Below are 13,758 nucleotides of genomic sequence, written 5' to 3' on the forward strand. Positions count from 1 at the left end.
AAAAAAAAAAAATAAAATTAAAAAAAAAAAAAAAAAGTCCTTGGGGGCCCTAATTCAAAAGTCTCTAATGAACTTGAAGTGCAATTTACTTTGCCAAAGAAAATCCTAAGCCAAGCACATGGGGATAATGTCCTTAGAGAGAAAAAGATGCAATAATAGCAAGACAGTCCAAGCATAAAATAATAAGATTTCACTGACAAATTAGAAATCTGTTCTTAATTATTTGTTTACACATGATATATACAATACAGTGAGTAAAAAGATGGCCATATTGTCTAAAATTACTTATGTAATAAATATTTAATATAGAAAAATTCAAAGACAGATATGAAAAGTGAAAAAATTCATAGAAACTGCAACATGCAGAAATAAACATTATTGTTTTAGTGTTTGTCCTTCCAAATATTACCCATAGTAATATGCAAGTGATGTACCTACTACTACCGGGTGATTATAAAGGATACCACTCAGGAAAAGACAAATGGAAGAGGTTCACGGGGCCAGGTATGGGGAATGGGAGGGCATGGAGTTTCCATGCCCTCTCCTGACACACCATCCTCCCAGCACTTCGATGTGTTCACAAACTCAGAAGGTTCCCAAATCTCCTTGTTCAACATTTTAATAGTGATTGATCTCCATCCTCCCCCACCTTGCCCTCCCCAGCAAACAGTGGACGGGGCTAGAGGTTCCAATCCTCTAGGCGTGTTCTCTTTCTGATGATTGACCACAATCTGAGACTCTCTAGGGTCCCCGTCCTAAAGTCACCTTATCAGGAAAAATTCAAGGTAAAAGGCATTCCTTTTTTTTTTAAGATTTTATTTATTTATTTGAGAGAGAAGAGATGGAAAAAGCATGAGCAGCAGGGAGGAGTGAGGGATAGGGAGAAATAGACTCCCTGCTGAGCAGGGAGCCCAACACAGGGACCCCAAGATCACAACCTGAGCCGAAGGCAGACCTTAACCCACTGAACCACCCAGCCACCCCAGTAAAATACATTCTTATCAATCAGGAAATTCCAAGAGTTTTAGGAGCTCTTCACCAGGAATATGAGCAAAGACCAAATATTTTTTATATATATCTACAAGGTACATATATCCACAAGGTGAAATAGCCAGATGCAACAACAGAGTAAAAAGTTCTTAATATCTGTATCTCAGTAATTAATAGAACAGGAAGAAAAAGAAATGAGGAAGTAAAATAAAGATTTAATCAATACAATTATAAGCAAGATAATAGATATATGTAGAAAAATGGACCCCAAGCTGCAGAATACATTTTTTTTTGCTTTCATCTCTATAAACACATTTGAAAGACAACTGAACTATACCCAGAAATACCTTTATAAGAATTCCATCACAGAAGAAGAGAAAATGGGAAATATTTGAGGGGCATAACCTATGTGCCAGATATTGGTCCTTAACAATTATAAGTCTAGAGGAGGGGTTAAGATGGCGGAGGAGTAGGGGACACCTTTTTCAGCTGGTCCGCTGAATCGGTTGGATAGGTACGAGACCAGCCTGTACATCCACGGAATCAGCCTGAGACACAGGAAGATACATCTGGAACTCTACAAATGAACATCTCCAGCGCTGAGTATTGAGGTACGAAGCGGGAAACCATGAAACCACGCACAGATATCGGAAGATAAACAGAAGGGGGAGGGAGCCGCCGTGTCAGGGCCAGGAAGCGGTAGCCACCTGCACGGGGGAGCGGGCGGAGTCGCGGATGGCACCCGTGAGAAAACAAACTGGGACCGTGAGCGAGGTGCGTGCGCCACAAGACTTCTCACGGAACTCGGTGTGCTCACTGGAACCAGAATGAGACCAGGAGCTCCCAGAGCGCGCGGGGGTGGCTGGCAGCTGGCGGCTGGCGGTGTTGGAAACACAAAGGACAGAGACACGCCGGCCCTGGAAGTGAGGGCTGGGACACCAGGTGTGGGGCACACATCCCAGGGAGCTACAGGGTTGAGCAGCACCAACAGAAACAGAGTAAAAGTGGCCAGATCATCAGTGGAGAACGGCCCGCGATCCCCTCTATTCGGTGACAGAGGCTGAGATTCAGCCACTACTGCTCTGTCTCTCAGAAAAGGCACAGCAAACCACCAGGGAAAGCCGCCAGAGAACAAAACCCTGGAAACACCGGCTCACAGGGTGCCCATTCCCAACCCCCCTCGCAGGAGACATGGAGACTCTACCCAAAAAGGGTTGCCTGAGTATTGGCGTGGCAGGCCCCTCCCCCAGAAGGCAGGCTGAAAAATCAAGAAGCCCACATCCCTAAGATCCCTATAAAACAAAGGTGCACGGCCTGGGTCCCGGTCAATAATTTGGGCTCTGGACAACCCCGCACCGTCTCCTCATCAGAATGACGAGAAGGAGAAGTGCCCCCCAGCATAGAAAAGACAATGAGTCTGTGACCTCTGCCACAGAACTAATGGACATGGATGTAACCAAATTATCAGAAATGGAATTCAGAGTAACAATGGTCAAGATGATATGTAAACTTGAAAAAAGTATTAACGAAAATATTAATGAGAATATAGAATCTCTAAGGGCGGAAATGAGAGTGAATCTGGCAGAAATTAAAAATTCTATGAGCCAAATGCAGTCAAAACTAGAGGCTCTGACGGCCAGGGTAAATGAGGCAGAGGAACGTATTAGCAAATTGGAGGATGGGTTAGTAGAAGAAAAGGTGAAAATAGAAGCTGGACTTAAAACAATCCATGCCCACGAATGTAGGTTAAGGGAACGACTGACTCAAACAAATGACCCAATGTAAGAATCATCAGCATCCCCGAGGGGGTAGAGAAAAACAGAGGTCTAGAAGAGATATTTGAACAAATTGTAGCTGAAAACTTCACTAATCTAGTGAGGGAAATAAACATTCGTGTCCAAGAGGCACAGAGGACCCCTCCCAAGCTCAACCATGACAATCCTACACCACGTCACATCATACTGCAATTCGCAAATATTAGATCCAAGGATACAGTATTGAAAGTGGCCAGGGCAAAGAAATTTCTCACATACCAAAGCAAAGGTATCAGAATTACGTCCGACCTGTCTACACAGACCTGGAATGAGAGAAAGGGTTGGGGGGGCATTTTTAAAGCTCTTTCAGAGAAAAACATGCAGCCAAGGATCCTTTATCCAGCAAGGCTGTCATTCAGACTCGAAGAAATAAAGATCTCCCAGAATCGCCAGTCATTGACCAATTTCGTAACCATTAAAACCAGCCCTACAGGATGTTAAGGGGGGTTCTATAAAGGTAAAAAAGCCCCAGGAGTGATACAGAACAGAAAGTCACAACCGATACAAACAAAGACTTTACTGGCAAAATGGCATCATTAAAATCATATCTCTCAGTAGTCAGTCTTAATGTGAATGGCTTAAATGCTCCCATAAAACACCACAGGGTTGCAGATTGGATAAAAAGAAATGACCCATCCATTTGCTGTCTACAAGAGACTCATTTTTGAACCCAAAGATACATTCAGACCAAATAAAGGGATGGAGTACCATCTTTCACGCAAATGGACCTCAAAAGAAAGCTGGGATAGCAATTCTCATATCAGATAGATTGGATTTTAAACTAAAGACTATAGTTAGAGACACAGAAGGGAGCTATATTATTCTTAAAGGATGTATCCAACAAGTGGGTATGACAATTATAAATATATATGCCCCCAACAGGGGAGCAGCAAGATACACAAGCCAACTCTTAACCAGAATAAAGAGACATATAGATAAAAATACATTAATAGTAGGGGACCTCAGTACCCCACTATCAGAAATAGACAGAACACCCTTGCAAAAACTAAGCAAAGAATGAAACACTTTGAATGCCATACTCGATGAGTTGGACCTCATAGATATATAATAGAACACTACACCCCAGAACCAAAGAATACTCATTCTATTCAAATGCCCATGGAACATTCTCAAGAATAGATCATGCTCTGGGACACAAAACAGGTCTCAGCCAATACCAAAAGATTGAAATTATCCCCTGCATATTCTCAGACCACAACGCTCTGAAATTGGAACTCAACCACAAGGAAAAACCTGGAAGAAACTCAAACACTTGGAGGCTAAGAACCATCCTGCTCAAGAATGACTCGATAAACCAGGAAATCAAAAAACAAATTAAACAATTTATGGAGACCAACGAGAATGAATACACAACGGTCCAAAACCTATGGGATACTGCAAAGGCAGTCCTAAGGGGGAAATACATAGCCATCCAAGCCTCACTCAAAAGAATAGAAAAATCTAAAATGCAGTTTCTATATTCTCACCTCAAGAAACTGGAACAGCAACAGAGGGACAGGCCTAACCCACTNAATGCCCATGGAACATTGTCAAGAATAGACCATGTTCTGGGACACAAAACAGGTCTCAACCGATACCAAAAGACTGAAATTATTACCTGCATATTCTCATACCACAATGCCTTGAAACTGGAACTCAACCACAAAGAAAAATTTGGAAGTAACTCAAACACTTGGAGACTAAGAACCATCCTGCTCAGGAATGATTCCATAAACCAGGAAATCAAAAATCAAATTAAACCATTTATGGAGACCAAAGACAATGAAAACACAACAGTCCAAAACCTATGGGATATTGCAAAGGCAGTCCTAAGGGGGAAATACATAGCCATCCAAGCCTCACTCAAAAGAATAGAAAAATCTAAAATGCAGTTTCTATATTCTCACCTCAAGAAACTGTAACAGCAACAGAGGGACAGGCCTAATCCACTCACGAGGAAGCAGTTGACCAAAATTAGAGCAGAAATAAACAAAATAGAAAACAGGAGTAGAGTAGAGCAGATCAACAGGACTAGAAGCTGGTTCTTTGAGAGAATTAATAAAATTGACAGACCACTGGCAAGACTTATCCAAAAGAATAGAGAAAGGACCCAAATTAACAAAATTATGAATGAAAAAGGAGAGGTCACAACCAAAAACAAAGAAATTGGAAGGATTATTAGAAACTTTTATCAACACCTATATGCCAATAAATTAAGCAGTCTGGAAGAGATGGAGGCCTTCCTGAAAACCCATAAACCACCAAGACTGAAACAGGAAGAAACTGATTTTNAGAAATAGATTTCAAACAGGCCAATTAACTATGAAGAAATTGAGTCAGTGATAAACAATCTTCCAAATAACAAAACTCCAGGCCTGGACGGTTTTCCTGGGGAATTCTACCAAACATTCAAGGAAGAAATAATACCTATTCTTCTAAAGCTATTTCAAAAAATAGAAACAGACGGAAAGCTACCAAACTCATTCTATGAGGCCAATATTACTTTGATCTGAAAAACAGGCAAAGACCACATCAAAAAGGAAAATTACAGACTGATTTCCCTAACGAATATGGACGCCAAAATCCTGAACAAGATCCTCGCAAATAGAATCCAACAGTACATTAAAAGAATTATCCATCATGACCAAGTGGGATTCATCCCTGGGNCTAATAGAATCCAACAGTACATTAAAAGGATTATCCATCATGACCAAGTGGGATTCATACCTGGGATGCAAGCATGGTTCAACACTCGCAAATCAATCAATGTGATACATCATATCAACAAGAAAAGACTCAAGAACCATATGATTCTCTCAATAGATGCAGAAAAAGCATTTGACAAAATACAGCATCCTTTTCTGATTAAAACCCTGAAGAGTGTAGGAATAGAGGGAACATTTCTCAATCTCATAAAAGCCATCTATGAAAAGCCTACTGCAAGCATTATTCTCAATGGGGAAAAGCTGGAAGCCTTTCCCTTAAGATCAGGAACACGACAAGGATGCCCACTCTCGCCACTATTATTCAACATAGTACTAGAAGTCCTTGCAACAGCAATCAGACATCAAAAAGGGATCAAATGTATCCAAATCGGCAAAGAAGAAGTCAAACTGTCTCTCTTTGCAGATGACATGATACTCTATATGGAAAACCCAAAAGAATCCACTCCCAAACTATTAAAAGTTATAGAGCAATTCAGTAATGTGGCAGGATACAAAATCAATGCGCAGAAATCAGTTGTTTTTCTATACACTAATAATGAGACTGAAGAAAGAGAAATTAGGGAATCCATCCCATTTACAATAGCACCAAAAACCATACGTTACCTTGGAATTAACCAAGACATAAAGGATCTATATTCTAGAAACTCTAAATCACTCTTGAAAGACATTGAGGAAGACATAAAAAGATGGAAAAATATTCCATGCTCATGGATTGGAAGAATTAACATAGTTAAAATGTCCATTACCCAGAGCAATCTACACTTTCAATGCTATCCCGATCAAAATACCGAGGACATTTTTCAAAGAACTGGAACAAACAATCCTTAAATTTATATGGAAACAGAAAAGGTGATGGGTAGTAAGGAGGGTACATATTGCATGGTGCACTGGGTGTTATATGCAACTAATGAATCATCGAACTTTACATCGGAACTTGGGGATGTACTGTATGGTGACTAACATAATATAATAAAAAAAATTATAAGTCTATTTAATGGGCATTATGATGTCCATTTTACAGTAAGAACACTGAGATTCAGAGACATGAATTTCTTGTGTCATTCAAGATGGAGCTGATTATTGTGTTACATTTGGTTAGGCCATATTCTTCTCTCTCTGGCCTTCACCGTTGTGAGAATTATACGAAAACTTTTATAGGGAAACTGTAAGACATTTGTGTAATGAGTATCTTTGTCTCTAATTCTGGCATTTTGTTCCCAAGGCTAGCACTGCTTTTTCTGCTGCTTGCACTCTATTGATAAATAAATGATAAACCTATTAATTACCTGCTGTGAAGGCATCTTTGGAGGGCAAAAGTTAGGCATTCCAGGTAATACATGCAGGCCTAACAAGTTCTTCACTACCTTAAACTGAAAAATTGCAAGTGTTTTTTTTTAAGATATTTTCCATTTTTTTAAAGATTTTATTTATTTATTTGACAGAGAGAGAGAGAGCACAAGCAGGGGGAGCGGCAGGCAGAGGGAGAGAGAAGCAGGCTCCCCACTGAGCAGGGAGCCCAATGCAGGGCTCAATCCCAGGACCCTGGGATCATGTCCTGAGACAAAGGCAGACGCTTAACCAACTGAGCCACCCAGGTGCCCCACAAGTATTTCCTTGGAGGTATTTCACAGGCAATACAAGGCTCCCACCCTCACCTCAAGCTCAACCTTCCACTTTCATCCATTCTGTATTTTATTTCTACATGCAACATTGCAAGAAAGAAAGAAAGAAAGAGAGAGAGAGAGAAGAAAGAAAGAAGAAAGAAAGAAAGAAAGAAAGAAAGAAAGAAAGAAAGAAAGAAAGAAAGACAAGACAATTACTGCTTACTATCTTTAGCCAATAGTCAGTAAATGGGCTAATTACAACTAGGCTAGCAATGTTTAGAAACTGACTTTTCAGGACCTTCATGACCTGCATGGAGTTCCAGCTAAGGTCTTTATCCATGGTAAAAGGCAGCTATGCCCATCCATGGGGAAGACAAATGTCATGACTCCATAGTCTTCCTCTTCTCTGCAGCTGATGCTCTCTTGCTCCTCCCAACCCCACCTCTAAGCTAGTCTCTCTGGACTCTCATCCCTTAACTGTATGTTTAGAATTTGTTTCCAAAATTGTCAACAAGACATTCATTAACCTGTTCCAAACAAGGATTCCCCAGGGCAACCTGGGCTTCTTCATTCACTTGCTTCCCCATTGCAGGCTCTCAAGAGAGAAAATATAATCTGTGTCACTCTAAGTAAAGTATAAATCTGGGGTGGGAGGGGGAGTTCATAATCTGCCCTCTGAGGTCATCAAACTCATTTCACCTAGAACAGAAAAATCCAGAACTACTCTACTCCTCACATCCTTCTTCTGGTCTCCTATATATTGGTTCATTTTTTGAAGACAGAGTATCTAAAAACACTGCTTCATCTCCAGTCTGAATTAGTGGGAGAACAGAAATGAGCAAATCCCACTAAACTGACAAGGGACAGCAGAAGACGATTTCTTACAAAGAAAAGCCCTGAAGTTTTGTTATTTCTGTGAAATGCAGGATAGGACTTGGTGGTAGATAATGTAGAAAATGTAAAAAATTTTATATTGTTTTTTAATTATGTGGCCTTACAATCTTTATTCACCTCTAAGAATATTTAGGACTGAAATCCCACTATGACCAATAAGATAATCAAGTGAGGAAGTATGTTCCTGTCTATAATTTCATTGATTTTACTTCTCTGTGGTGGTGAAGCCTGAAGCTGATGCAGATGTGAACAGCAACCACTCTCTGAAGATTCCAGGTTGGAAATGGGGACGGCAAGGGCATCCAGAGCAATGTGTAACTTTTCTTGGTCCCTGATTCCAACTGTGGAGTGCAAGCCATTACTGGGGTATGGATTCAATTTAATGGGTTGCAACCAGCATTTTAAATCAAAATGTTTTAAATAGAATAAAATAAAAGATATCACATTGTAGCACATGTAGTAAGAATTGTTCTATAAAACTTTTATTTAGGTTAGATATATATGTATGCCGGAAAATGATATAAATGTAAACTGCATTATGGTAAAAAATGCTTGAAAGCTACTGCCTTATAAACGTTTATAAGAGCAATACAAAGAAAGTCTTGAATAAATCAATAAGGACACCCCCACATAATGTGACCCTTTAGCCACACAAGTTCACAAATCAGTAGAGACTTAAAATGCTCTGTAAGTGCTTAAATATAGAGCCTCATAGAAAACCCTGGGACATAGTTTCATATACTTCCTCCATAAAATTTCTATACCTACATATACAAAATGTTTTACACATGATTTAGTGGGTTCTTCTACATGGTAAATCCAATCTAGGAATTATTGGATACCCAGTTAAGGACTTCTTCAAATATTTTGAGATAAAATATAAATATGGGAAGGGACAGTAAAATAAAATAGAATAAAAACAGAGAGGGAGACAAACCATAAGAGACTTTTAACTATAGAGAACAAACTGAAGGCTGCTGGAGGGGAGGTCTGTGGGGGGATGGGGTGACGTCATTAAGGAGGTCCAATTGGGTGACGGGCATTAAGGAGGGCACTTGATGTAATGAACACTGGGTGTTACAGGCAAGTGATGAATGACTAAATTCTACCCTGAAATTAATAAGACACTATATATTAACTAACTTGAATTTAAGTAAAATCAAAAAAAGTCTATTGGAGAAAAGAAAAAAAAGAAGAAGAAATTGACCATGGAGAAGAGGTGCATAAAGGAATAAGAGAGGGGGCTGCCCCAGGACCTCCCCACACCACCCCCCCACCCACTTCAGTGGCCATTCAGTGCTGCAAGAAGTACAAGGAATGCTCCACCTCGCCTGGCACCCCCTCCCCCACCAATGGAACATTTCTTGGACGCCTCAGCTCTGCTTGGGCCGGCCATCAGCCACCTCCCCAGTGCAAGTACCCATAATCTCTGATGGGAGGGGCTCTGCTGAGCAGGAAAGCAGGGGGTCAGGGGCCCATGGCTGTAGCTGGGAGTTAGCAGCTTTCCTCTCACATGCTGGGGCTACTTGGGCGTAGTCACATGTAGGGCAGTGGTGGACCCAGGACCCCTCTTCCCTACTCTCTTGTGCTCTGGGGTCTCTGCTGCTGCTGGGGAAGGAGTTCCAGGTATGAAGTAGATAAGGGAAGAAGAACTCCTAAAATGTCCTTGGAATGTAACAGAACCTTCCTATCCTTATGGGCAAGCAAAACTCTAGATCTAAATATTCTGAATTAGTTTGAGTAAATAAATGCAGGTTTCTATTCTAATGTATTATTTACTGAACCCTAGACAGGTATGTGGAATAGTTCAAAGGACAGAATGACAATCCTAATACACAGATCTTTGCATTCAAATGGACAGACAGGGGCCTGAAGGGTCCATTGAGAATGAGTGAAGAACTGGTACTTTTTGGCATTAGGGGACTTATGGGAGTTGGACCAGAAAGAAAATGAGAGACTGCTATAATTATGACAAATAAAAATAGAAACAGCAGGAAGACTAGGAAAAACATCAAATCTAAGAAGCATTAGGCAGTCAAAGGAAGTAAGGCAATAGGAGAATCAATGGGAAGTAAAGAAAGTGAATATGGGGGATAAACTTAGTAACTATTCTGGAAGGAGGCAGCTGCTGGAGGCCCTTCTTTATTCACTCATTCCACAACCTTTTTAACATCACCTGCAAGAAAGAGACTTGCATCATGTTGGCACTGGGGAGAGTACCCTGTGGGGAAATAACGGCAAGAAGTTTTCTCTACAGGGCAGACGGAACTGGAAAGGATCCAACACCATTCGAATGGTCCACCGGTCTGGGTCAGGTCATCAGGAAAAGTTCACGGTCCATCACTTTGGGTTCTCTTCACATTTCACCTATCCGTTTCAGAGCACCTCTTCCTTTCTCACCTTGTATTACTATCACTTTTTTACCTTCAGACTCAAAATTTTTCAACAATGAAAAATAAAACCATGTTGACTGAGTTTATCCTGCTGGGTCTGACAGATGTCCCTGAACTCCAGGCAGTGGTCTTCACCTTTCTGTTCCTTGCCTATTTACTCAGCATCATCGGAAATCTGACTATCCTCATCCTCACCTTGCTGGACTCCCACCTGCAGACTCCATGTATTTCTTCCTCCAGAACCTTTCTTTCTTAGAAATGTCCTTCACAAACATCTTCATTCCCAGGGTCCTGATCAGCATCACAACAGGGAATAAGAGTATCAGTTTTGCTGGCTGCTTCACTCAGTATTTGCAATATTCCTGGGGGCAACAGAGTTTTCCCTTCTGGCCACCATGTCCTATGACCGCTATGTGGCCATCTGCAAACCCCTGCATTACCTGACCATCATGAGCAGCAGAGTCTGCATCCAGCTGGTCCTCTGCTCTTGGCTGTCTGGGTTAATGGTTATTATACCACTGATCTCTCTGATGAGTCAGCAGGACTTTTGTGCATCCAATAGGCTGAATCATTATTACTGTGACTATGAGTCCCTTCGGAAACTCTCCTGTTCAGACACAAGCCTCACTGAGAAGGTTGCTTTTCTTGTAGCATCTGTGACCCTAGTGGTCACTCTGGTACTAGTGATTCTCTCTTATATGTTCATAATCAGGAGTATTCTGAAGCTCCCCTCTGCCCAGCAAAGGACAAAAGCCTTTTCCACTTGTTCTTCCCATATGACTGTTATCTCCCTCTCTCATGGAAGCTGCTTCTTCACATACGTAAAGCCCTCAGCAAAAGAAAAGAACACATTCAACAAGGGAGTAGCTCTACTCATTACTTCAGTCGCACCGTTGTTGAAACCCTTCATTTACACCTAAGGAACCAAAAGGTAAAACAAGCCTTCAAGGACATAGTCAAAAAACTTGTGAATCTTTTAAGAATTTCAGAATTAATGCCTTAATGGCTAAGTTCTTACTATGCACCAAGCTCTCTGCCAGTGACTACATATCCAAGAAAGAGTTAAACTCCAGGCCAGTGAGAGAGACATGGAAATAAGTAACTTACAACCAACGAAGTGTTCATATAAAGATGGTTCAGGGGAACCTGGGTGGCTCAGACGTTAACCATCTGCCTTTGGCTCAGGGTGTGATCCCAGGGTCCTGAGATCTAGCCCAGCTTCTCGGGAAGCCTGCTTCTCCCTCTCCCACCCCCCCCCTGCTTGTGTTCCCTCTCTAGCTGTCTCTCTCTCTCTCTGTCAAATAAATAAATAAATAAATAAATAAATAAATAAATAAATCTTAAAAAAAAAAAAAAAGAAAGAAAGAAATGGTTCAGGCTTTATAGATGAAAAAGTGACCCAATCTGAGTTAAAGAGTCAATAAATGTTTTCAGAGGGGATCTCATTTAAAATGAGTCTTGACCAGTAGGAATAAGTCAAGCAAGCAGAAATAGAGGAAGAGAAATTTGGGTAGGAAAATTACTGTTGGTAGGAGCACAAAATTTCAATCCAAGAAGACTGAGTAAATGTCATTAATTTCACTGATATAAAAAAAAGAGGAAAAAAGTTTGTGAAGATGATAGTTTTAGTTCTGAATTAAGTTAAATCTCATTTTGCATAAATGAAATGCCCACAGGGTCAGGGCATTTGGATTTGGGACCAAATCTACGAATTTACCAATCTTTACCATGTACAGAGTAATTGATGTGGGACTAGAGAAAGTGCAGAAGAACAGAAGTAAGTATAGAAGTTCAAATATTAAACTTTAAGAATCCTCCCAAAATTTAAAGAGCAGAAGAGGCAGCAGAATGATAAATGCCAAAGATATATGGAATTCATGGAAAGAGAATGTCTCAAGAAACATAGGTAGTCCTCATCAGAATGATGAGAAGGAGAAGTCCCCCCCAGCAAAGAAAAGACAATGAGTCTGTGGCCTCTGCCACAGAAATTAATAGATATGGATGAAACCAAATTATCAGAAGTGGAATTCAGGGCAACAATGGTCAAGAGGATGAGTAGACTTGAAAAACGTATCAACTAAAATGTTACTGAGAATATAGAATCCCTAAGGGTGGAAATGAGAGCAAATCTGACAGAAATTAAAAATTCTATGAGCCAAATGCACTCAAAACTAGAGGCTCTGACGGCCAGGGTCACCAAGGCAGAGGAACACATTAGCAAATTGGAGGATGGGTTACGAAAATAGCAGCAAAATAGCAGCGAAAATAGCAGCTGGTCTTAAAAAAATCCATGCCCACGAATGTAGACTACGGGAGATTACTGACTCTATGAAACGATCCAATGTCAGAATCATCGGCATCCCTGAGGGGGTGGAGAAAAACAGAGGCCTAGAAGAGATATTTGAACAAATTGTAGCTGAAAACTTCCCTAATCTAGCAAAGGAAACAAACATTCGTGTCCAAGAGGCAGAGAGGACACCACCCAAGCTAAAACACGACAAACCTACGCCACATCACGTCATACTGCAATTCGCAAATATTAGATCCAAGGATACAGAATTGAAAGTGGCCAGGGCAAAGAAATTACTCACGTACCAAGGCAAAAGAATCAGAATTATGTCAGACCTCTCTACACAGACCTGCAATGAGAGAAAGGGTTGGGGGGGCATTTTTTTAAAGCTCTTTCAGAGAAAAACATGCAGCCAAGGATCCTTTATCCAGCAAGAGTGTCATTCAGAATTGATGGAGAAATAAAGACGTTCCAGAATCGCCAGTCATTAACCAATTTTGTAACCACGAAACCAGCCCTACAGGAGATATTAACGGGGTNTATTAATGGGGTTCTATAAAGGTAAAAAGGCCCCAGGAGTGATACAGAGCAGAAAGTCACAACCGATACAAACAAAGACTTTACTGGCAAAATGGCATCATTAAAATCATATCTCTCAATAATCTCTATCAATCTAAATGGCTTGAATGCTCCCATAAAACACCACAGGGTTGCAGATTGGATAAAAAGAAATGACCCATCCATCTGCTGCCTACAAGAGATTCATTTTGAACCCAAAGATACAGGCAGACTGTCAGTAAAGGGATGGGGTACCATCTTTCACACAAACGGACCTCAAAAGAAAGCTGGGGTGGCAATTCTCATATCAGAGAGTTTGGATTTTAAACTGAGGATTTATAGTTAGAGACACAGAAGGGCACTATATTATTCCTGATGTATCCAACAACTGGATATGACAATTATAAATGTATATGCCCCCAACAGGGGAGCAGCAAGATACACAAGCCAACTCTTAACCAGAATAAAGAGACATATAGATAAAAATAA

At 40.7% G+C, this 13,758-nt stretch overlaps 1 protein-coding gene across 1 annotated transcript; it reads left to right on the top strand.

The window, feature by feature from the left end:
- The first annotated feature begins 10,476 nt into the window (after nt 1–10,476).
- LOC100473153 (olfactory receptor 2AP1-like) lies at nt 10,477–11,424 on the top strand. The gene is given in 4 exon segments (XM_002930821.3): nt 10,477–10,642; nt 10,645–10,770; nt 10,773–11,336; nt 11,339–11,424. Coding segments are annotated over 4 exon segments (942 nt in total).
- The last annotated feature ends 2,334 nt before the right edge of the window (nt 11,425–13,758 follow it).

Source organism: Ailuropoda melanoleuca, chromosome 15 (assembly GCF_002007445.2).
Source record: "Ailuropoda melanoleuca isolate Jingjing chromosome 15, ASM200744v2, whole genome shotgun sequence".
Lineage (NCBI taxonomy): Eukaryota > Metazoa > Chordata > Mammalia > Carnivora > Ursidae > Ailuropoda > Ailuropoda melanoleuca.